At 42.3% G+C, this 25,332-nt stretch overlaps 1 protein-coding gene across 1 annotated transcript in view; it reads right to left on the bottom strand.

Annotated features, from left to right (window-relative positions):
* BCAR3 (BCAR3 adaptor protein, NSP family member) overlaps nt 1–25,332 on the bottom strand; it is a 114,483-nt gene that overhangs the window by 42,560 nt on the left and 46,591 nt on the right. The window contains exon 3 of the mRNA XM_054036425.1: nt 20,788–20,827. Within this exon, the coding sequence (XP_053892400.1) occupies nt 20,788–20,827 (40 nt within the window). The remainder of the gene's footprint in view (nt 1–20,787; nt 20,828–25,332) is intronic.

Below are 25,332 nucleotides of genomic sequence, written 5' to 3'. Positions count from 1 at the left end.
AGGTCCTCTGAGCTCTTTAAGTTTGATTACCCTGTAAAGTTATTTTCCATACTGATTTTACAGAGATGATTTTTACCTTTTTTCTTTAATTAAAAGCCTTCTTTTTAAGAACCTGATTGATTTTTCCTTGTTTTTAGATCCAAGGGGGTTGGATCTGTATTCACCAGGAGTTGGTGAGAGGAAGAAGGGGGGATGGTTAATTTCTCCTTGTTTTAAGATCCAAGGAGTTTGGATCTGTATTCACCAGGGAATTGGTGAAAGGTTTCTCAAGGCTTCCCAGGGAAGGGAATTAGCTTTTGGGAATGGTGGCAGCGGACCAGATCTAAGCTAGTAGTTAATCTTAGAAGTTTTCATGCAGGCCCCCACATTTGTACCCTAAAGTTCAGAGTGGGGAAGCAGCCTTGACAACCATATTCTGCCCTTCCATGGTATATTTCATCCGAGAAAGCCAAAGCATCTTTCAGATATTAAATTTAGCCTTGCAATACCGCTGTGAGACAGGTATTATGGGTACAGATGGACAAAGTCAGTCACCTGGGGCCAGAAATTCAGAAGAATTCAAGTCCCATTTAGATACCTAAATAAAGGCTGTACTTTCAAAAGATCTGCACCTAGAATCTCTCATTGTGACACTTATGGCCAGACTTTCCAAAAACACTCAGCATCCTACACTGTCAACTTTGCTGAAAACTTGGTTCATTGTTTTGGTGCCTAAATGGGAGCTCAGCCTTTTAAATAATCTGGCCCAGATTACAGACGCTGAGCTGCTTTGAATGTCTGTGGGGCCCACAAGAGCTGCAATGATTTGTCCAAATCCGACAGCATGCCGGGGCAGAACCAGGAGTGCAATGCAGGCTTCCCAATTCCCACTACTCTGCTTTCACCAGTAAACAGCACTGTCTCCCTTTTTTAGCTGACTGCAGTAGCTACTCCAAATCAATGGGTAAGTATGATCAAGTTTTTAATTCAGATACAAATTCTGACTAATTCCTTCATGTAAGAAGCGACAGCACAGTCTATCACCAAGAAAACATGACCGGTTGTGAAGAAGTTCAAATCATGTCATCTTTAGGACTGGTTCTAAATTCACCCTCTCAGATACCTAGATAGATTAGATACAAAAAGCACAGAGTTACCAGTCTGTGTGGACATGGGGCTTTTAAATATATGGGAATGGGGGTGTGTCTGAATTCTGATCCCACCCTCCCAGGGTGAGCTGGGCTGGCTGAGAGACAGAGACTCTAAGAAACTCCTTCTCAAAACTGCACCTTCAGCTGGGCCCTGCATCTCCTCTCGCACCAGCTACAGATATTCAAAACATCTATGGAGGATTCAGACAGAAACGGGCATTGGGAAAGATCCAGACATTGTCTTGGAGTTTGGCTTTTTTCATGGTCAGATCTAATTTAGCACACATTATTCCGTGACCATGGAAACAAGGGCAGCTCAGGCCACCTATTGTAAACAGCTATTCAGTTAGTTGCTAAAAGCTAGAGAAGTTTAATAATGCTGATTCCTTAAGAGGAGGGAGTGAAGGCTTAGGACAGCAGAGAGGGGTAGAGCACATCTGATGTGGGTATTTTGTAAATGGCTACTCAGTATCTAGGCCCAGTGACTAGAGTGTAGTCCAGACATCCAGCTATAAACAAGGATGATTACTGACCCTGCACTATGTATATGTATTCCCATGCCCACAGCCATTTTACACATACACTCATGTCTTAAATTACAAACTAATAGTTTTGTAAACTTCACTTAGGGCTTGTCTACATGGGGAAATTTATTGAGATAATTATTGCGATATAATTATACAGCTGTAGTTTTACTGGTATAACTCACTGCATGGATACTTATTCTGGAACACAAGTGTCTTTTTCCAGTTTAGCTTATGCAACTTTGAAAAATTTCCTCATGTAGACAAGCCTTTAAGGCTTAGAGAACGATTGTGCCAGCTCTGCTCACGATCAGTGATATCTTGCCATTCACTGGTTTCCATGGGGCTCTATGGAGTGAGGCACTGCTCGACATGAGAGGAGGTGGCAGAATCGGGCCCTTAACGAAGAGCAACAATGGCCAAGTTCTGCCCCGATATATATCACTGACTTGAATGGGGTTTAACAAGCTATAAGTCAGAATTTGGCCATAGATTCCAAATTTGACCCAGACCAAGTTCAATCTCTTTCGGGTTTTCAAAGACAAACCAAAAATCACAACCAGAGATGGGAACAAGGACAGGAAAAGTCTATGAGATTTCCCTTACGTGGTTTCCTTCCAAATCTTCTGAACAAGACCTGGTTGCCTCTCTTTCCTTCTCCTCTACAAAAATAGAGGGGTTGGTGCTGTGCCTCCAATAGATCCCCAGTGGGCCCAACCTCCTGACTTGAATGGGTATTCACAGATATAATTGGATGTGATTTGGCCCAATATGTTTTGATGTGGAGGTGCGTGTTTCTCTTTGGAAAGGCTTGTCAAGCAGCAAATATAACAAAGCTGAAGTATTGCATCCACAATCTGAGATGAACAGCATGACACAAATCACAAATAATAACTGGCAACTCATTCCTTCCTGTCTGTGAGAGTAAAGTAAAGAATCTGTTCAGAAGTGACTACTCACAGTGGGTGAGTGCCAGAAATAATGATCCTGGCCCTCAAGAAAAATAATACTGTCCAATTTAATATGACAACTGCTGGCATCCTTTACAAAAACAGCAGTGTAATTGTCAGGAAATAAAGACTTCTTTCTTTAGATAATGAATACTGCATCATTATACTGCATTAATCCTAGCCACCAAGCATACAAAAATGGGATATTTGTATTTATCAAGGCTTAATGCCAGTCTTGCATTGCTCTGTTTGTGTCCGTGAGAGAGAGAGCATGCACATATGCACTCCCTCCACAAAGAGTTAAAGAAAAGTCCATCTGCTTTCATTAATTTGAGAACAAAGAACGCAAGACATACCTACAAGATGGGGGACTCTATCTTGGGAAGCAGTGCCTCTAAAAAGATTTGGTGGTCATGGTGGATAATCAGCTGAACATGAGCTCCAGTGTGACACTGTGACCAAAAGAGCTAATGTGATCCTGGGATGCATAAACAGGGGAATCTCAAGTAGAAGTAGAGAGATTATTTCACCACTTTATTTGGCACTGGTGCCACCACCACCAGATAGGGTGACCAGACAGCAAGTGTGAAAAATCGGGATGGGGTGAGGGGGTAATAGGAGCCTATATAAGAAAAAGACCCAAAAATCAGGACTGTCCCTATAAAATCGGGACATCTGGTCACCCTACCGCCAGAATACTGTCTACAGTTCTAGTGCCTACATTTCAAAAAGGATGGTTGATGAATTGGAGAGGGTTCATAGAAGAGTCACAAGAAGGATTAAAGGATTAGAAAACATGCTTTATAGTGATAGAGTAAAGGAGCTCAATCCATTTAGTTTAACAAAGAAAAGGTTATGGGGTGACTTGATTTCAGTTGATAGGTATCTACATGAGGAACAAGTATTTAATTGGTCCTTCAATCTAGCAGAAAAAGGTACAACACAATCCAACAGCAAGAAGTTGAAGGTAAAAACTGAAGTTTTCAAACTGGAAATAAAATGTAAATTTCTAATTGTGATAGTAATTAACCATTGGAGCAATTTACGAAGGGTTGTGAGGGATTCTCCATCACTGACCATTTTATAATCAAGATTGGAAGTTTTTCTAAAAAAATTGCTCTAGGAATTTCTGTGGGGGAAGTTCTATGGCCTGTATTATACAGGAGGTCAGAATAGAGGACCACAACGGTCCCTTCTGGCCTTAGAATCTATGGCGTGGTGCGACATGTTACGAAGACACAGGACTGGAAGCTGGCCTCTTTGCGTTGCACTGCTGGCACAAAGCAGCCATAAAGCTGGTGTAGCTGGTTGTGGGAGGGAATCCTCTGTTAGTGAAGAAAAAGTATAGCAGCTCCTATGCACTGCCACATACCGGTAAGCTGTTTGTAGTCAGCCTTTGGGCTGCTCTAATTCACACAGGGGGACCAACTTGGTGCATAGACAACCTAGGAAAATAAAGAATCCAAAAAAGTGGTCTAAAGCCATTTTTTCACCATCCCACCCTGCATACATCTTGACAGCAACCCACACTCTGAGTTGCTGAGTGCAAGAAAATAAATTTCCTGTGTCATATGCCTTCAAAATGTCAACTGCAGACTTAAATTGTCCCCCCACTCAGATCTGGGACTTTTACAGCTCCTTTACACTGTTCTGGCCAGATACGCCAAACCCGTGGAAAAAACGCAGAAATTGGGCTTGTTTTTGGCTTAATTGGCTTGTGAGTTGCTTGTTGGCTAGTTTTTGGCTTGTAGCTTGTTTGGCTTGTAGCAGCTTGTTGCCTTTTTTTTTTATCAACTCCCAACAAGCAGGGGTAAGGGGGAAGAGAATCAGGGATGCACAGCGAGGTGCTTATTTAGTCAGGGTGCTTATTTACCACGTGAAAGTTGGCAACTGTGATTCTGGCATAAAAGGCCCAGGCATAAGGGACAAGAGTCTTATCACCATCCAGGAACTGAAGTACTGCAAGAAGAGACGATCCTGCATTTCAACATAATAAATGGCTCATTGAAATAATTTATAACAACCTTTCACTAACAATCAGTCTACACACTCACAACTAAGATAACATGCTGAATCAGATGGGAAACTGTCTGGGAACTGCTCTCATTTATTCATAAAGATTTTAGCCTTGCAAATCAATTATGTAAAATAGTAGATTGCATCCCATAATGCAGGGTTGGGCAAACTTTTTGGCTCAAGGGCCACATATGGTTAGGGAAATTGTATGGCGGGCATGAATGTTCATGAAATTGGGGGTCGGGGTGCAGGAGGGCTCCAGCTGGGGATGCGGGCTCTGAGGTGGGGCTGGAGATGAGTGGGTGGGGGTGCAGGAGGGTCTCTGGGCTGGGACTGAAGGGTTCGGAGGATGGGCGAGGGAATCTGGGCTGGGGCAGGGGCATGGGAGGGGACCAGGGGGCCAGGCTCTGGGCAGCACTTAACTCAAGCGGCTCCCAGGAACAGCAGCATGTTCCCACCTCTGGCTCCTATGCAGAGGTGCGGCCAGGCGGCTCTGCACACTGCCATTTCCGCAGGCGCCACCCTTGCAGCTCCCATTGGCTGTGGTTCCCGGCCAATGGGAGTTGCGGGGGTGGCGCTTGGGGCGAGGGCAGCGTGCAGAGCCCCTTGGCTGCTCCTACACGTAGGAGCCAGAGTGGGGACATGCGGCTGCTTCCAGGAGCCATGCGGAGTGGGGCAAGACCCCGACCCTGCTCCCCGGTTGGAACGCCGGAGCAAGGAAAGCCCCCAACACTGCTTCCTGGCGAGAGCTCAAAGGCCCGATTTAAATGTCTGGGGGGCCATACTACGGCCCCTAGGCCGTAGTTTGCTCACTCCTGCCATAATGGAATCATATATATTTCAGCCCAAACCAGATAAAAAAAATGGCTTGAAACACCTCTTTTAGTCCATATTCAATCAGCAAACTATTCAAACATTTGAATCAGCCTCACATGTTCTTCAGTGAAATATAAATATCCTGATCCCATTTTAGGTCTCTCTCCAAGAAAAACAGCTGAACAGATTGCACAGACAGGAAGCTGGATATAAAGGGGAATGGCATCAAAGCTAACTTCACATAGTGCAATGTTCAATATCATAAATTTCAGATTTTATATAACATGCAACCAGTCACCAGCATGTCCTGATGAATGGCACTGAACTACTGACATCACATGGGATACAGGGTACTGCAGATTACAGCAAGCATACATGAAGTCTAATCATAGTTATAAATGCTACAGCTATAAAATGGTATCTGTAGGACTCTGAGCAAATGTGTTATGAATTGAACCTGAAAGCAAAATTAACCACATGATTTAAAAAAAATCCAGTCTGAAGCATCTAACCCCGAGGATAGCAATGCTCTTAACTTAAATACAAGAATTTCCCTTTCCCTTAACAGGGCCTTCTTTATTAACATGTGAGAAATATACAATGCAGCCCATTTGTATTGGCCATCATTGTCGTCAGCAGAGCTCCCACTCCCCATTCTTCCTGGTTCTTAGTCCTGTCCCATCCCCTCTGTTAATCTTCTGAGAGAGATGCCTCCACACAGTGGCACTACCTCCCTAGTTATTCACAACAGAATAATGCATGTATTTTACAAAGCGCGGGTCATAGGGAAGGAAGGGTGGGAAGATGTCCAAAATGGAAGGGGGTGAAGGCACTCCTGAAACTGCTACCTCCCTAATTCAACTGCATGTGGACCTAAATTAAATATACAAAAGCCTGATACCAAAGACCCATCACTCAGCGCGCATTCTGCCACCTGTGTATAGGGCAATCCTTATTGGGACTGACCTTTTCTTTCCCATACACTCTCCTCCCTGTTACCTTTGCTTTTTGCAGGCTGTTGTAGCTGTGGCTTCTAATCATAATTCAGTCAATACAGCAACAGGTGTAATCTCACTTGTTTCACTGCAGGGGAGTGGTGTGGGAGAGGTCAGTGTAATTTCCTTTTTCTCTGTTTGATGGTTCTATGAGGCAATATAAGAAACATTCTATAGCTGTCACTACAGTGGCAGAGATGGCAGCCTGCCATCTATCTGGTTTTCAATACACTTTGGGCCAGATTTTTTAAGGTATTTAAGTGCCTAAAGATGCAGATAGGTGCTTAGTGGGATTTTCAAAAGTGCCTAGCCAGGTTAGGCACCTGACTCGCAGTAACACCTATCTGCATCTTTAGGGACCTATATACATTTGAAAATCTGGCCCAAATTTATAACTACAGCAGGCCATTTTCACACCAAAACACACACCCACACACACCCTGGGAAGAGGCTTAGCTGCAGCAACCTCTTTCTTATCCCCTTCAGCCACCTCCTCTTCTTCCCTTCCTCCCGTTAAGAGCTGATGTAAAAAGCTGCACAGAGGAAACCATTTGCCGTGCACAACACCAGCAAGTTTCATTGGTCCTACAACACCCAAGAACTATGCTGTGTTTTCCTGAACACCATCTACTGTCTTCCTAACTGTTAGCCTATATACAGCTATAGAAGACTCCTGGAACGCCTCCCTCGTCTCTTGCCTTACTCTTCTTTAACTTCATTTTTGTAATGTACCGCTCATACAGTTTTTCTTTCATTGCCATCACAGTTGATTCATATTCTCTGTCAGCCCTTGTACCTGGCCTTTTCTCCTCCCCTCTGTTGCTGACCCTGTCTAGGCAGTCACCAGTCTAACATCTGTCTTGCCTGACACTATGCTGAAGGAGCCCTGCCTCTAAAATGGACTGATTTCCTTCAGCACAGCAACACCACAAAAATGTTTCATATTTTAATAATCGTAGTGAGACTGTGATCAGCTCGGAAAAAACAGAATCAGTTCTACTCTGGCAGGGTGGGCAGCATTTTCAGCTGTGGAAGCCTAAAGTTAACAGTTTAATTCCTATTAGACACCTAAATAAATGACCAGATTTTCAAAAATGCTGAGTACCTAACAGCTCCCACGGATCACAAAGTGCTGTTGGATGCTCAGCACTTTTGAAAATTAAATCTATATTTAGGGGCCATAAGAAAAATAACCTGGGAGTTAGTTTTAGACTCCATTTTTAAAAATCTTGACCAGTGAGTGCATGTGTTTGGGGATGGTTGGCTCTATTCTATTTACCCACACAAAAAACTTGGTGTAGTTGAGTAGAGGCTACAGGATCATATTAGTGCTCTGAGTACATATTATCGTTCAACAATTTTTATTCAAATTATTGGGATTTTCAGAAAAAAACCTGGCAACTGTTGGTCCTGGATGACCAGGGTAAGGCATTTGCTGAAGTGATATTGTAACATCATGGGTATCCGAGTGAACGAGGAACATAATAACTAAAACAATCCAGCAAACAAAGCAGCTGGAGCCATCACACTGCAGCACATGCCTACCCTAGAGCAGATGGGAGGTGACATCACCCCGCCCAAAAGAGCACTTTGTTCCACCTAACATTCCCCCACCTTCTCTTGCAACCCAGACCCACTTGCAACTCAAAGAAGGAGGGAAAAGAATGGAACTACAACATATTAGGAGATCTTGAAGCAGGTTTCCCTCCCTCCCCCCCATGAAGTGAGTGAGACACACCATGTAAAAGGAACAATTTTATTCCAATCAGATGCACATATAGAGAAAGCTATAGCATCATGCTACGAAAGACAGGGAAAAGGAACTTCAGCCTCAAAGGACCACTCCTTGAATAGTTATACAGCCTGAAATTATTACCATAATCTGCCTGGCAACAAATTACACTCTAACTCCCCCTTGTGGCTCTGCAAAATCTGTTGCAGGAAAGTACAGCTGTAATCTGGTTTCCTTCCAGATATGAAAGAGAGTCAAACACAGGCTTCTTGTCTTTTCTACACTAAACAACTGAACCATTGTTGAACTGCTCTCCTTGAACGAGTCTCGATGACAATATCAGAGACAAAACCATTTCCAACACCATGTCAGGATCCCTTGGATGGTGTGATCCACTCACATAGATTCAGCTACCACCTTTTACCATCCTACGTAAGATCAAAGCAACACTCATTGAACGGGGAAAATGTTTTGAAGAACAAGCCAGGATACTCTCTTCCCTTTCTTCAAAGCTGTCTGCCTAGGGTTACCATATTTTGTGCCTCCAAAAGGAGGACACTCCATGGGGCTCTGGCCCCGCCCCCAGCCCCGCCCCTCCCCCCGCCCTAACTCCGCCCCCTCCCCAAAGTCTCCGCCCCCTCCCCTGCTTCCCGCGAACATTTAATTCGCGGGAAGCCTGAGCAGGTAAGGGGGGGGGTGTGGGGGGAGGAGGTGCGGCCCAGGCTGGCCCCCCCGGCAGCTCCAGCCTGGGTCGGCTCGGGCCCTGGGGTGCCGGCCCCGGCCGACCACCCCCGGCCCACCCAGCACTGCCGGCCGGTCCCCGGCGGCCCAGCACACCCCCTGGCTCCCGGCCCCGGCGGCCCAGCACACCCCCCCGGCTCCCGGCCCCGGCGGCCCAGCGCACCCCCCGGCTCCCGGCCCCGGCGGCCCAGCGCACCCCCCGGCCCCGGCGGCCCAGCACACCCCCCCGGCTCCCGGCCCCGGTGGCCCAGCGCACCCCCCGGCTCCCGGCCCCGGCGGCCCAGCGCACCCCCCAGCTCCCGGCCCCGGCGGCCCAGCAAATATAATCATGCAAAAGACAACGATCTTCAATACAAATTTATGATTTTATAGGGTGCATGATTCTGAACCACAAATAAAATCTTGTGTGTTGCCATTCTTTAAAAGTAAGAATTGTCCTGTATTTTTAATTTCTTTGAAAAGCAGGTGGCCACTCTACTGTTACCCATACTTTTGCCTCATTGGCAATGCCATTTTGATTCAGTGACCTTATTAATAGCAGCATGACTCTCAGCATTTGGAAGCCATAAATGTGGATATTTTGAAGAAAAATAAAGGACACTCCAGTTTCTTCCAATGAAATACATGGGAGGATTAAGAGCATTGTCATGAAACTGTGGAGAGCAGGTCCGGCTTTAGGCTGCTTCCCCTGAATCGGGTCCCGCGCCTAAGTGGGCCCCGCGCCCTAAAGAAGAGCACCTAACTTAGGCGCCATTTTAATTTTTTTACTCACCTAGCGGCGGTCTGGGTCTTCGGCGGCACATCGGCGGCGGGTCTTTCACTCGCTCCGGGTCTTCGGTGGCATTTCGGCATCGGGTCCTTCAGTGCCGCGGAAGACCTGGAGCGAGTGAAGGACCCACTGCCGAAGTGCCACCAAAGACCCAGACCGCCGCCGGGTATTCGAATCGAACCCCACGCTTACTAAAGTCGGCCCTGCTGGATGATCCCTGAGACATAGAAACAGGTGGCATGTTTCATAGAAATACAGACTTTAACCGATGGTATTTACAGCAGAGATTTATGTTTTATCTCACAGCTCCCGGAATACTTCTTCCCTCCAAAAAGTAGCACTTTTGGCCAATTCCAGGGATACACAACAATGGAAATTGGTTTGCAAAATTGTTGTTTACCACAAAAGAATGACCAACAAGAGATGTGTGGCTTTTGCCATAGAACAGGGAGAGATGTATGATGCCTTTACTACAGATAGAGCTGCAGAGGAAGAGGGATTTGATGGACTGAGCATGTGTTTAAGATTCAGAAGTTCCTGGTTTCTACTGCTAGATCTGACTCACTTTCTCCATCTGTAAAAATGGGTTGATAATAGTTATCCACCTCAAAGGGGTGAGGTGAGGATTAATTAGTTAACGGATGAAAGCACCATCCGAGCTCTAAGTATGCCTACTGGCGCCAAGGTACCATAGAAATTGGCGCAATATACTTTTACAGGCAGATAGATTTTCATCTCAAAGCTCAGCTATTGCAACTGTAGTGAATTTATAAGCTTTGATGTTTCAGGATCAAACAGAACTTAGAGTTAATGATTAAAAATAAATAAAATCAGAATGTGGTTATTAATAGAGTCAGCGATTTATAATGAAACTACAGAGATAAGATTATTCTTTAACATGCAATCCTGGAAAGTAAATGACAGTCACAGAAACATCATTTTATGCATACCCAAGTCAGCAAAACTACAGCAGTATGTAAGAATAGGCATTGCTCTATACACCAGAGTCACCAATCCTACCCGCTGCAGTAACACAAGTGGAGAGAAAAAGAGTGCAAGAGTCAGCACTACAGAAAGATCACCCAATGAAAGGTGGGGGGTAACTTTCTATTAATAATGACTACCATTCATTCTTGGGTGAACTAGAAATCATGAGATGATTATCACTCAAAAGAGAGAGAATTCTAATGCCTACCGTGTATTCAAACACCGATCTTAGTCAGAAAAATAATCAGGAACATCTAGGCATGGAAAAATCAAAAAGACTAGTCTAGGAAATTGTCTACTGGCCAAGCATGAATTAGACATGCAATAGGAAATTGTATTATATAGTTTTACATAGTGGTAGGCACACTTCTTGCATATTCACTGGGGAAAAAACAGCTTGGATTTACGTCACTGTAACAAAAAGAACTATATGTGAATTACTATTTTCCAACTTTTCATAGACTGACCTGATGTCAACCACATCAACAAAAGCTGTGAGGATACCCCTGAAACCTATATTTGCATGGGTAAAATTCCAGCAACAATCATGGACAATATTATTCCATTGAAAAATTAGAGGGATTTCCATGAATTTAAACATATAGGGTGCAATTTCAAAGGTGCCTGGGGGAGTTAGCTACATAGTTTTCATTACATTTTAATGGGATTTGGGCATCTAACTCCCTTAGGCTCCTTTGAAAATCCCAGTTGTAACCATTAGACCAAATACACTGGGCTGATAGAGCTTTTGGGGGGGAACAGTAGAAACAAATATTTAAAATTTTAAAAATAGGGAATGTTCATCCTAAGAAACACAAGGCATATATGGATCCAAAAATGTTTAACAATGTAGTTGTCATTTTCCACTTTGCCTCAGAAAAGCACTCTCATTCCACAGTACAGATAAAAGCTTTAAGTCTTCTGACAGCCATGCTGGAAGTAAATGACTGTTGCTATAAACCATCTAAGTGATCATCCTTTCTCAATTCTCTTTATTTTTTAAAAAGTGAAAAACTCTATTCAGTATCATTCTACCGACCTACACTAGAGGGCAATGCATACCATCAGACACTCCTCAAGTATCAAATTTTCAAATACTTTTTTTTTTGTCTGGAGAGAGATAATGAACTGGCTCAACAATCGTCTAAATTACTGACAATCTCTTCTTTCTGAACTGTTTTGGTGATCCACAAAAGGGTTGTATTAAAGCCATGTTTTCAGGTGACGTTCTGTTGAAAAGTTAAATATAAAAAACACTTTCTAAAAAGCTTCCTGAAGTGACATTATAAAATAGCCTCCATGCCAGTGGGTTTCTTCCAGTTTGACAGTTTGTTCATAATTATTACAGAAGCTTTGTAAAGTATGTTTAATCAGGTATGTAGGAAGATTTTCAGATTTCTACTAATGGAGGCATATCCCGCATGTTGCTACCCTTATTATTTGCCCGCCTATCTGTTGCTGCTGCTACTATTGCAACAGGGACAAAGAAACAAAACTGGAAAATTTTGGATCTGAAAAATCCTCTTGCTGCTTGGTGTTGACAAATTCTATTGGAGTCTCCATCCCAACTCTGATTCTTAATGGATAATGCTCACGGACAGGGTTAGAAATCTGGCAAACTCACTGCTCACAAGTCATAACATGCATCTCATTGTGCAAATCTCCGGAGGACAACATTAAACAGAAGCTCATTTTATCAGCATGAGCAGATCTAGATGATGCAGTTGGGAGTTTTTCTGGAATGGGCTGATTTCTGGACAGGGTGAGGCTTCTGTAAAAGATTTTCACGGTGTCTTGGGGGAGTCCTTTCAAAACATCTTCAGTGCCACAGTGAAAGGATTCTTTCCCAACCCTTTAACATTTGTGATGCCAATAGGTTGAAAAAAATATTTTCTTCCTATTATTTTCATGGAACTCTTTCCAAATGGTCTTTTTGGCATGTGAGTGACCAACAATGGCAAGAAAATCAGTAAGAAATCATGATTACTGCCAATTTCCATATAAGAGCCAGACAGCTGCAAAAGTTAGTTCTGTTTTAATTTGGGAATAGTAATAAAAGGTTGGTCTCTACAATATTTTGATTTACCACCCAGGAAATGTCCCCACATGAGCCGCAATGCTTCCTGCAGGGGAGATCACTCTCTAAAATACTGGACCGCACTGCAAAGCTACAGGAAAAGTAGGTTGACAGAGAGGCTCTGATGCCAAGCAAAGTTTTATTTTCAGACACATTAGGGTTAAGCCCTCATAATGCTGCTGCCATCGCTATAACAGTGTGACTCTCTGGGCAAATCTCACAAGTAAGATGGAATAAAACCTATAGAAGATACAGTTAGGTGATATGGGGCTGGGGTAAGCAGGTACAACTCATTTTCAATGGAGCATCACAAATGAAGGATGACAGCACTGCAGTTGTCACTTCCTTATGGCAGTGGTGAAACTGTTTCTCCACATTGATCTCTAAATATAAACTTTCTTCATGACCATACTCAGCAGACAGTCAGTCATAGATTTTGTAATTATTTCCATTGAAGCTTTAATACACATTTCCAGAGTAAGCCCACAACTCATCAGTGATGCATTAAATTATGATTTCTGTCACTATCAGCAAACTGTATGGAAACACTGTGCAAGATTTCCATGTAAGGAGGCAATTAATCCATTCTTCCGTCTTCCCACCCTCTCCTAGCTACAATAAGAGAAAATAAACACTTTATTACAAAACCTCAAAGATCTTAGTAGTGGATAGGGGAGTGGTGGGTGGCTATATTTAGTTCATACAAATTTGATTGCAAGAGCTCAAATACAGCCCTGTTACACATTCACAGCTGGCACCTTTTGATCCTTTCGCCCATCCCCCACAGAGCGATGGAGTTTGTTCTGTGGATGTGCAGACTCAGGCACAAAAAAAAAAAAAAAACCCACAATCCCGGCACAGGCAGCCAATGGATCCATTATTTGGTTCATAAAACTTCTAAAATCTCACAGAATGTACAACGTTCTATTGTTTTTATAAATCTCTTTCATGACTTTGTTAGCAGCCTAACTCAAAGTAGACTGGCCTGTTTTCACTTCTGGAATAAAAGGGTATTCTGAAAGAGCCATTTAATTGTGGCCATGGTTTCAGCAGTACTGTGAGCACAAAGGACGGGTTGAAGTCATGTTGCCACTTTTCAGGACTCAGGCTCCAACACATCAGTACATTTTTTCCCCCTTGGAACTGGTTTATGCATAATTAGCTCTCTTTTTATCAACTGGATGACATAATGCATCATTAGTCAAGATGCAGTAAACTGCCATTTGGGAACTTTAATTTAGATTCAAGTATGAGAAACTCTATAACGTGCCTATAGAGTCTTCTCTGAGAAAGAACATGTTCAAAGGATTAATGTTACAAATGAGCAGTCTAAAATATCTGCTGTCATTGAGCAGCATTAATAGGAAGGAAAACGAATCCTTTTGCTGTCACTCTGGGTAGAGCATTTTCTAAACAGGTCCCTCAATTTACCTCTAAATGCAACTAATTATTTACTTCAGCTCCAGACAACAGTTTTTGGCAAGGAAAGAAAGTACGGATGAAAAACTAAAATGATACAACAAACCTACAAGGGTGTGTTAAATAACAGATTATAAACAGCTCCATCTTTTATGGCGACATCTGGCTGCAGCTCCTGGTATGCATCTAACACCACTATGCTTTGTTCATTGTGCAGACACTTGGCGTATTGTAATTTTCTTGAATCCAGCCAGTAACTATATTATTTTTTTCCTTACTCCACAATGAATCCCCTCCATTCTATTTAAAACTGAATTGCAGCTCATCTGGGAATGTTTGTCATTTCCAAGCAGGAGCACTTTTTGAAACAAGTACTCCATGGAAACCAGCATATGTTCATACTACAGACTGACAGAGCCCAGCTCCCCAGTTCACAAATCGAGGACACTGCCAGGAAGGAGGGGGAGTTGGAGGATTCCCAGCACACCCTGAAGGAAGGAGGTGGCATGCAGGAAACTCCATACAAGTCTGGTCTGACCAGTAGTCTGACCAGAGACTCAGAGAACTGGAAGGGATCTCGAGAGGTCATCTAGTCCAGGCCTCTGCACTCATGGCAGGACTAAGTATTATCTAGACCAGTGGTCTCCAAAGTGGGGTGTGCAAGAGGATCCTTGGGGGTGAGCAGAAGGAGGAGCACTTTTTTTTTTTTTTTTTTGCGCTTTGGCAGTTTGGGCGGGAATCCGAGTTTTTTTTTTTTTTTTTTTTTTTCTTGCTTTGGCGCGGCAGGGGTTGCGTGCTCAAAAATTTTTTACTGATAGGGGTGCGCGATCAAAAAAATTTGGAGACCACTGATCTAGACCATCCCTGACAGGAGTTTGTCCAACCTGCTCTTAAAAATCCCCAATGATGGAGATTCCATCAGCTCCCTAGGCAATTTATTCCAGTGCTTAACCAATCTGACAGTTAGGAAGCTTTTCCTAATGTCCAACCTAAACCGCCTTTGCGGCAATTTAAGCCCATTGCTTCTTGTCCTGTCCTCAGAGGTTAAGAACAATTTTTTTCCCTCCTCCTTGTAACAACCTTTTATGTACTTGAAAACTGTTATCATGTCCCCTCTCAGTCTTCTCTTCTCCAGAATAAACAAACCCAATTTTTTCCCTCATAGGTCATGTTTTCTAGACCTTTAATCATTTTTGTTGCTCTTCTCTGGACTTTCTCCAATTTGTCCACAACTTTTCTGAAATGTGGCACCCAGAATTGGACACAATAGTCCTGTTGAGGCCTAATCACCGTGGAGTAGAGCAGAAGAATTACTTCTCGTGTCTTGCTTACAATACTCCAGCTAATACATCCCAGAATTATGTTTGCTTTTTTTTGCAACAGCGTCACACATATTTAGCTTGTGGTCCACTATGACCCCCAGATCTCCTTCTGCAGTACTCCTTCCTAGGCAGTCATTTCCCATTTTGTATGTGTGCAACTGATTCTGCATGCTGTGTACACGCTGTTTCTCCCTCTGGATCCCAGGACTCTGAAGGGAGGGTATGCTGGTGTCAGGCCATGCAGCTGGAGTCTGAGGAAAAGGAGGTATAAGTGTCTGAGCTGTGGGGGGGACCCCACAGCTGGGCTTTGAAGGGAGGGGTGGAGGTGTCTGGCCCCAAAGCTGGGCTCTGTAGGGAAGGGGTTACAGGTGTCTGGGACAGGGGGCCTTGTGCAGCCCCCTCCACCATCCACCAAATACCCACCTCCCAGCACACACACAGACCCCTCCAGAATCTGCCAAATACCCACCTCCCCATACACACACAAACCTCTCCAGCACCCGTCAACTGTACCCCCTCCAGCATCCTCCAACTGTACTCCTCCTCCAGCGACCCTTCCCCCTTACCTGGGCAGTATCCTCTCTTTGGAAACCTCTATATGGTAACTTTACAAAGGCAGGGTGAAAAAATGAGAATCAACTAAAAGACCAGAAGGGCAGAGTTTTCCCCCAAGATGTGCCCAGCTGGCACGTGTGACACACCCAGACTGAGGTGCCCAACAAAAACATAACAGAGAAACAGGAACTGGGTTGTCATAGAGGTTTCTTTAACTCTACTCCCAGGGGAATATTTTTTGGTGTCTTTATGGTTACAGACAGGTATTTTGAAATAAATAATCAAAATTATTGAAACTGGAGTGATTATATTGTGTTATTTTGACAAATAAAATATGCAGAATTTTAAACTATTGTGTGCAGAATTTTTAATTTTTTGGTGCAGACTTCCCCCAGGAGTACAGTGTAGCACTTATGTGATATTTTGGAAAAGCTGCAATTGGCAGGAGCCAGCTTTCATGCTGCATTTCGATTGCACATGGCTATGTTATCATCTGGGTAATGCCAACAGGTGCAGACTACTTGAACGCAAGGGAACTAAATCTACCCCATTATACACTGGTTTTATGCCATGGTAGATGAGAACAGAATCACATGAAAGCCCTTTTCCCCAAAGAGTTTACAATCCAAACAACCTGATAAACAATGGAGTATAAGAAAATGTAGCATGAATGGTCACATTTTCTATGTGATTATCGTTAGAACCATACTTTATGTTTGGGTACTTATATTTAAATTTATTTTCAGCCATCTAATTTAACACTTTGCAGTAGGAAGGTCTAAGGGCTTGTGAATGGGCACCACTGTCCTCTCTTGGAAAACCCTGGCTGGTAAGTCCCCTTGGTAAATTGAGCAACACACAGGTCCACCAAGGTATCTTCACCATGTGCATTTTTTGTTTATCTCCTTCTTAAGCTCCAGGTACAATACAGACATATAGCAGCAGTTATGAGAAGCCTCCTTTCAGCACCCTGGTTTAGCTTTTTAAATTGCCTACTTTCCTTCCTGGGTTCTCCAGCTGGTGAGCTAATTACCTCATTAACTCATCAAGCTACCAGCTCTCTCCTACCTTCAACCCACTCAGTGCCCTACTTGTTCTAGGTGACCAGGTGCTGTTTTAATAGAGCCCAATTTGAAGCAGCTCATGGCACCCTGCCACAGGGCTACAGAGCTATGTTCCCTTTATGCATCAGACAGTTTGGTCTTAGCAAAGTTCTCTTGCTCACAGCTAGAACCGCAGGAATCCTATCTATTCTGATATCACATATCAACAAAGTGAAATGCTCTTGGTGCTCTTTTTATTGATTTTTTCCCCTTCCTCATTTTATTTACTTCTAAGGGTTAATTTTGTTGCTTATCTCTTATCAGTGCCACTTCCTTCTATAACAGGCTTGTGTCAAAGATTATCAAATAAAAAGAGGTGAGGTAACTAATGGAAAAATCTTGAGTCTGCTTCAACTCCATGAGCTCAAGCAAAGCAAACTAAGACTTTGTGCCTCTTGCCAAATACACTTGTTAAGTGCATACTGCAGTGGTGGGTAGGAGCACAGCTGGATGCTACAAGAACCTCTGCACTGAACTTTGGGACCTTACAGGGACTTTATTGTTCTGCAGTTTACAAATACTACTTTCCAACTATAGCATCTTTTATCCAAGGAGCTGGGAGAGCTTTATAAACATTATAATATATTAATCCTCACAAGGTGACGTACAGCAGGTTATAAATAAGCACAATGAAAAAAATTGAGAAGACACAAAAAATTAAAGATGCAAAAACCAAAAAGATTTTAAAAAATGTTCTTAAAAAGTTTAAAAACTAAATTAAAAGAAAATTAAAGACTAGCAGCTATTGAGATGTTCCCTTCTTTGTGCAACAAGATCAAGAGTGAGGTCAAAACAATTCTGGAAATCATATTTATCATCTGACATTGCACAAATCACAAGATATTGTTTTGTGTAGGTCCTACACAAATAGCAATTATTTCTTATTTCTATATGTATGTTTTAACTAGCTATTTAGAATCCACAGGATTTTTCCTATCAGGGGATTTTTATTCTAAGGCATGTCAAATTCTAGGCCTAAACTACTTGACAGTTCATTAAAATGAGGGAGCAGGAGAGGGGAAGTGGAAGAGATGGGGTTACTATGCCCTCCTCCTGTCTTACAAACTTGTTCCCCCAGGCTTCCCTCCCCAGCTCCAAAATCTTAATGATTAACAAACACATCAACTACTGACAAAAGTATGGGGCCTACTCCTACTGGAAAGATTACAGGCATCAGAATTAGCACTTAGTCTATTATCTTGTCACAGCATCACTTCCTGTTACCAAGCCCACTGGTGAATGACCAACACAGAACCTTTTCTTCCTCTCTGCCATATACATAGATGCCAACTTTTCCAGGCGCCGGTGGGTGCTCGGCCCTGCCCCCGCCCCGACTCCACCCCTGCCCTGCCCCAACTCCACCCCCTCCCTGCCCTTATTGGACCCCTTCCCCAAATCCCCGCCCCAGCCCCGCCTCTTCCCTGACTGCGCCGCGTTCCCTCTCCTCCCCCTCCCTCACAGCACTTGCCATCGCGAATCAGCTGTTTCGCGTCGGGAAGCGCTGGGGGGAGGGGGGAAGAAGTGGAGCCACGGCGCGCTCAGGGGAGGAGGTGGAGGTGGAGCAGAGGTGAACTGTGGCAGGGAGCTGCTGGTGGGTGCAGAGCATCCACCAATTTTTCCTCGTGAATGCTCCAGCCCTGGAGGACCCACGGAGTCGGCGCCTATGCATAGATTCTAAGGCCAGAAGGAACCACTGTGATTGCGTAGTTTCACCCACATATAACAAAGGCCATAGAATGTCCTCAAAATAATTCCTGTTTGAACTATACCATCTGTTTTTAAAAAATCCAATCTTGATTTTAAAATTGCCAGTGATGGAGAATCCATCACAATCTTTGGTAAATTGTTCCAACAATGATTAACTACTATCTAAAAACTTAAGGCTCTTTTCCGGTCTGAATTTGTCTAATTTCAAAGTCTAACCATTGGATCTTCTCTGCTAGACTAAAGAGCCCATTATCAAATATTTGTTCCCTATATAGGTACTTACAGACTGAAATCAAATCACCTCTTAACCTTCTCTTAGGTAAGCTAAATGGAGTCAGCTCCTTGAGTCTATCACTATTAGGCATGTTTTCCAATCCTTTAATCATTCTTCAGGCTCTTCTCTGAACCTTCTCCAATTTAGCCACATCCTTCTTGAATTGTAGACACCAGGACTGGACATAGTATTCCTGTAGTGGTTATACTAGTGCCAAACACAGAGCCAATATAACCTCTCTTCTCCTACTTGAGATTCCCATTTATGCATCCCAGGATCACATTTGCCTTTTTGGCCACAGCGTCACACTGGGAACTCATGTTCAGCTGATTATCCACCATGATCCCCAAGTCTTTTTCAGAGGCACTGTTGCCTAGGATAGAGTCCCATTATGTAAGAATGGCCTATATCCTTTATTCCTAGATGTGTAACTTTAATACATATGTATTAAAATGCAAATTACTTGCACCCGGCTTACCAAGTGATCTAAATCACTCTATCAGTGACCTCTCCTCTTCATTATTTAGCTCCTCCCCCACAATTTTTGGTGTCATCTGAAAATTTATCAGTGATGATTTTGTCTTCTTCCATGCCATTAATACGAATGTTAAATAGTGCAGGTCCAAGAACCAATCTAGACCATTCCGGGCAGGTGTTTGTCTAACCTGCTCTTAAAAATCTCCAATGACTGAGATTCCACTACCTCCCTAGGCAATTATTCCAGTGCTTATCTATCCTGACAGGAAGTTTTTCCTAATGTCCAACCAAAATTGCCCTTGTTTCAATTTAAGTCCATTGCTTCTTGTCCTATCCTCAGAGATTAACAAGAACATTTTTCTCCCTCCTCCTTGATAGCAACCTTTTATGTACTTGAAAACTATCATGTCCCCTCTCTCTTCTCTTCTCCAGATTAAACAAACCCATTTTTTTCAATCTTCCCTCATAGGTCATGTTTTCTAGACCTTTAATCATTTTTGTTACTCTTCTCTGGACTTTCTCCAATTTGTCCACATCTTTTCTGAAACGTGGCGCCCAGAACTGGACACAATACTCCAGTTGAGGCCTAATCAGCGCTGAGTATAATTAGTGTTAGTGTGTAACCTAGCAGCCTCACCTTAACTAGTGTGGACCAAATCCAGACTTGGCTCTAGCTTTTTAGACCAGAGATGAATTTGTAGCTGCATTTGTAAAGAGGAAAGTGCTAAATCTATAAGCCCTAAATTTCAGATTGGCTGGGGGTGGAGGGTAATCTTTTTGAGATATGACCTATTTCTTTCCTCTACTTCCCCAAAGGCCCTACCTCACAGTGAGAAATGTGGGATCATTTAACCAATTTAATTCAAATATTAAAAAAAAAAACTTTAAAAAACAGTTACTAAATAGAGAATATTTATGATGTAACAGAAGCCTGTGAATATCAGAATATAGTCTCCCCAAAAAGAAACAGTCCTTGGTGGCGAAGCTGATTACCAAGTACTCTATTTTCTAAGTGTTTGCGTCACATGATATAATTAATTCTTTTTTTTCCACCAATCTGAAAAATTTGATTGCAGTACTACTGGATTGCATAGGATTGGACATTGAAAATAGATTAATAATTGGCTATCGCTGATTACGTACACTATAAAATATTTGGGAAAGGATTTTGATGTTTTGAAGTGATACGGTACCTTCACATATTCCATAGCTGGATCCAGGATATTCTGACCTCTACAAAGGAAAAACACAGTAGTGAATCAAATGTTTTCTTATGCCAAAAGATGCTTTCAAGAGCAATAAGTTAAAATAGTTATTGTTAAACTCTAACCTAGAAAAATCAACATTTTGTTGCTCTAATGCCTCATACTCTCTATGTTCTAACAAATATATGCAGCCTTGTTTCCCTCCTGTCATTACTGAACTCTATTAATTCATTTGAAAACTCATTACACAGTTTTGAACAAAGAAAATCTTGAGAACAGCATCTCAACAGATGGCTAAAAATAGCTATTCGGCTATCCTTTGTAATCCTAAATGCTCTCTAAAATTCTTGAATATTACGCAAGTGAAGGGTGTTTATCTACTTTAGAATGAGGAAGACAGCTTTCTTCACTGAAAGAACTGAAAGCAAATATTTTGTCTGAATACTTAAATGCCTTGGAAGACATTTTCTCCCCCAAACTTGAGCTAACCCACTGAAGGATTTCTATTTGTTAAATTTACTTGTGATCATATTAAAGTAATGAATATAAATCATACAAATCATATTGAAATAATGAAAAGGCAGTTTTCTTAGTGCTTCTAAATTCAAATAAAGAAAACAGATCTGGTTTTCTAATTGATGTTAGCCCTAAAAGTTATCTAGAGAAGACAGGGATAATGCAAGAAAGTGGAAAGTGAAAGTACAGGATCTTTCAGTTTCATTAGAGATAAAGCTCTGATGCGTAGGAGGGTGTGGGAGTTAAACCTGTATTTATAACTGAAGAAACTAACATGGTTCTTGCAAGCTCTGTTACAACCATAACTAAGCCACAATATAGTCACTGTTGTAATTACTTGCCATAGAAATAGAACAGTAAATCAATAGGGCTCCATTTCTTTTTTAAAAAAGAGTCTTCGTGCTATTTTCCCATCTGCACAAATGGCAAATATTCCCAAAGGTGTAGAAACCTAGAAGACGGTCCACTCATCACAATTACAGCTCTTTCTACAAAATGTAATTAATAAAAACCCCAAGTATTTACAAGATTTTTGGAAGAGGACTAGCTTACAAAACCTACAAGTTGTGCTTGGATTGTTTCTGCAGAACTTAAAGGCACACATATAATACTAGTGTTCCCTTTAAAAAAACCCTCACAACTAACACACACACAAAACCAGACACACCTGTAAGGGAATATGAGTTTGGTGTGACAACCATGAAATGGAAAATTTGTATAAGGCTATTGACAGGACTTAAATTCTCATGTATTTCCTGGAACCCCCCATGTTCCTCCCCCTCCCCCTATTCGGGGCTTAGGGCTTCAGCCCCATAGGTTTAAAAATATTTACTGAAGCTCTGCTCTGGACAGCTCTGGCTGAATTTAAGCCTTGGCTATTGATCATATTACATCTGGAAACAGCATCTTGCACAGTGGGGGGTTGTTATGATATAATGCTTCTAATGTAATATGCAACTTCAAAATGTGTAGGAGTTGAGTTTTTCCAGAATTAGTCTGACCTGGAATTCTTTGTCTCCAATTTCTCAGTATTGTCTGAATGTAGCTTTAAATAAACTCAATAAGCTATTGTATATCTAACTTGCCGGTCTGGGCTCTTAACTTTTAATCCAAAACATAACAATTGGGGAAATAAAACACCATCACCAGCCCCCAAAGACATTTCTACACTGGGGAAAATTTAGCTGCCAGGCTGGTATCAGTGGCTGCTATTGTTTGTTATAGAGTCATTCACAAAGGCCCAAATCCCATTCCCAGCTAAGTTAATGTGTTTTGCTGCTGAGTTCAGTGGGAATAGGATTTGGCCCAGTGTAAAAAGCTGCTTTTTAAAAGTGACTTGCAAAGAAAAACATATAGGTTTGTGCGCTTATTTCTCTTTTATGATGCATAAATAAGGTCTGAAAGAGTAATTATTTATTTGCTTGGCTTTCTATTTGATTTTTACATTAAAAATTAGGAATAGAATTTTCAAAAACACTAACTAGAGGCCCAATTCTACTTCTATTAAATGCTGGATGCTTTTGAAAATTCTACAGTTGGGTCTTGTCCACCCTGTTTTTCCTGGACAACTGAAGAACTATATGTCATGATACCCAAAATATCAAGTGTGTGAAACATGAGCATTAAAATTAACCACTAATTTATTTGATAGCTTCTGAAATAGTAATGAATACATTTCATCCTGTACTATGCTTAGTTATACCGTGTTCAATACTAGTTCAGCTATACCCATTGTGGGGACTGGGTGATTTTCCTAGTGTAGATAAGACAATAGCGTTTTCTAGGCTAGACAGGGCCTAGAGATATTTAATTTAAAAAAACCCAACAACTTTAAGAAAAAACAAATCCATCCAGATCTTTATCCACCATAAAGAAAGAAAGAAGAATCCACACACACTTTTCCCCCGGTACAAGATCACCCACATACTAATAATACTTTGAAAGTTCATAACACCATCCATCAGATATTCAAAGCCCTTTGCAAATATGGATTAATTTTACAATAGCCCTATAATGCTTGACTTGTATAGTATGTAAATGGTGGGTCCACAAGTTAGTTTACCTTTTACATTTGTAAACAAAGGTACATTTTATGTAGGTGTGGCTTAATAGAGTGGGAGAGATTATTTTCTCCACTTAAAAGATGGAGAAAATGACACACAGACAGGTTTAGCATTTTTCCCAAAGTAACACACCAAACTGGTGGTAGAGCCATGAGTAGAACCCAGGATCTGGTGAATCCCTGTTAGCCACATGTTCTCTCAGTCCTGTATGCACAAAACAATCAATAACACCCAAGACCACCATACACAAGTATGAAAAAATGCGCACACAGTCCGATTTTATATTAAGCAGATTGGGTTACCAGCAGGAAAGGGGTATTTTGAAATTTTCAAATGACTTCAGGTTGGATGGCAGGTGTTGCAGTCCCAGCCATCTCTAAATGAACTGCAGCTGACAATTTGTATCAATACAATATAATATTAAGGTCTGTCTTTCATGTAATGTTATTCAATTTCAAATAAAGCTAATGTTTATCTTTTTATTTAACTTGAGTTTAGAGAGCTCTTGATTGGTCTCCGTTTACTCGCAGTATGTTTGCATTAGAGAGCAATGCTTGACTTGTGTAGTATGTAAATGGTGGGTCCACAAGTTAGTTTACCTTTTACATTTGTAAACAAAGGTACATTTTATGTAGGTGTGGCTTAATATCTTTCCCCTTACAGTGCTAAAAGGAAAAAACAATTCTAAGCAGTTTGCCACTTAGACATGTACATTTAAACCATGATTTATCCAAGTGATACGTTCCCCCCCTGCACCACACCCCCAGAGCCGACAAGCTTGTCTCTGTCACCAACAGAAGTTGGCCCAATAAAAGATTTTACCTCACCCAGATACTAGTCTGAAGCAGACAGTAACACATTTTGGATCATCTGAATACCCTGCAGTGGAGTCAACACCCTTCCCCGTCTCAACAGCAGAACAAAATCTGCCAGAGTTTCTTTCGTGTTGATGTAATCTGGGATTGGTAGGGTTTGTAACGGTAGTTCTCAAGGTACCTCGGGCCATGTCTACACTACAAACATTGGCCACCGCAAGTTATGTCGGCATAAAGCTGCCACAGTTAGTATATCGCTTGTGCGCGTGTATACTTGACTCCTTGTGACCTTCTGAACGTACTCACCAGAAGTGCTTGTGTCTATGCACAGTGCTGTGTACCATGGGTAGAGATCCCACTGTGCACGATCTTTTGGGAAGTTTTGACAATGCGTGGTGGAGCAGAAACAAGTTGCTCAGGAGTGACTGGGAACAAAGGGTCATGTTCCCAGCATGCAATTTTCTCCATCCCATATTGTCATCTATATCCCATAATATTAGCATCTTTTAGAAAAAAATCCAATGAACCCACAGGGCCCTCCTTGCTGTCCGCCATCCCTGACAGAATCATTGAACCTGCACAACTCTGCACTATTGTCGTGAGTATTGCAGGCACAGGACACATGATCCTCCAGTATTTGAAGAGCTGGAAGAAGAACCGAATCAGCAGGAAACATGGTGATTTCTTGGCAGACAGATTGCTGTAGGACATAGCAAGAACCAATTTAAGGCGGTTGGTGGCATTCACAGAGCAGCTGCGGTGGTGCCAATTCTGGGTCTGAGAAACGAGAACTGACTGATGGGATCACATCATAATGCCGGTTTGGGTCGATGAGCTGTGGATGCAAAACTTTCAGATGTGCAAGGCCATGTTCCGGGATCTGTGTGCCAAACTCACCCCAGTCCTCCCATGCAGGGACACCAGAATGAGAGTTGCATTGACAGCAGAGAGGCAAGTGCCAATTGCACTGTGGAAACTTACAACAGCGGATTCCTTACCAGTCAGTGGAAAATCATTTTGGAGTTAAAAAATCCACTGTGGGGGCCATTGTCATGCTAATGTGCAGGGCCACTAATTGTGTCCTGCTATGCAGGACTGCGACGGTGCAATGTATGGGACATAGTGGATAGATTTATAGC

The sequence above is a fragment of the Malaclemys terrapin genome, chromosome 8, assembly GCF_027887155.1.
Source record: "Malaclemys terrapin pileata isolate rMalTer1 chromosome 8, rMalTer1.hap1, whole genome shotgun sequence".
NCBI lineage: Eukaryota > Metazoa > Chordata > Testudines > Emydidae > Malaclemys > Malaclemys terrapin.
The sequence above is the reverse complement of the archived record's forward strand: the minus strand, read 5'-3'. Positions and strand labels throughout refer to the sequence as shown.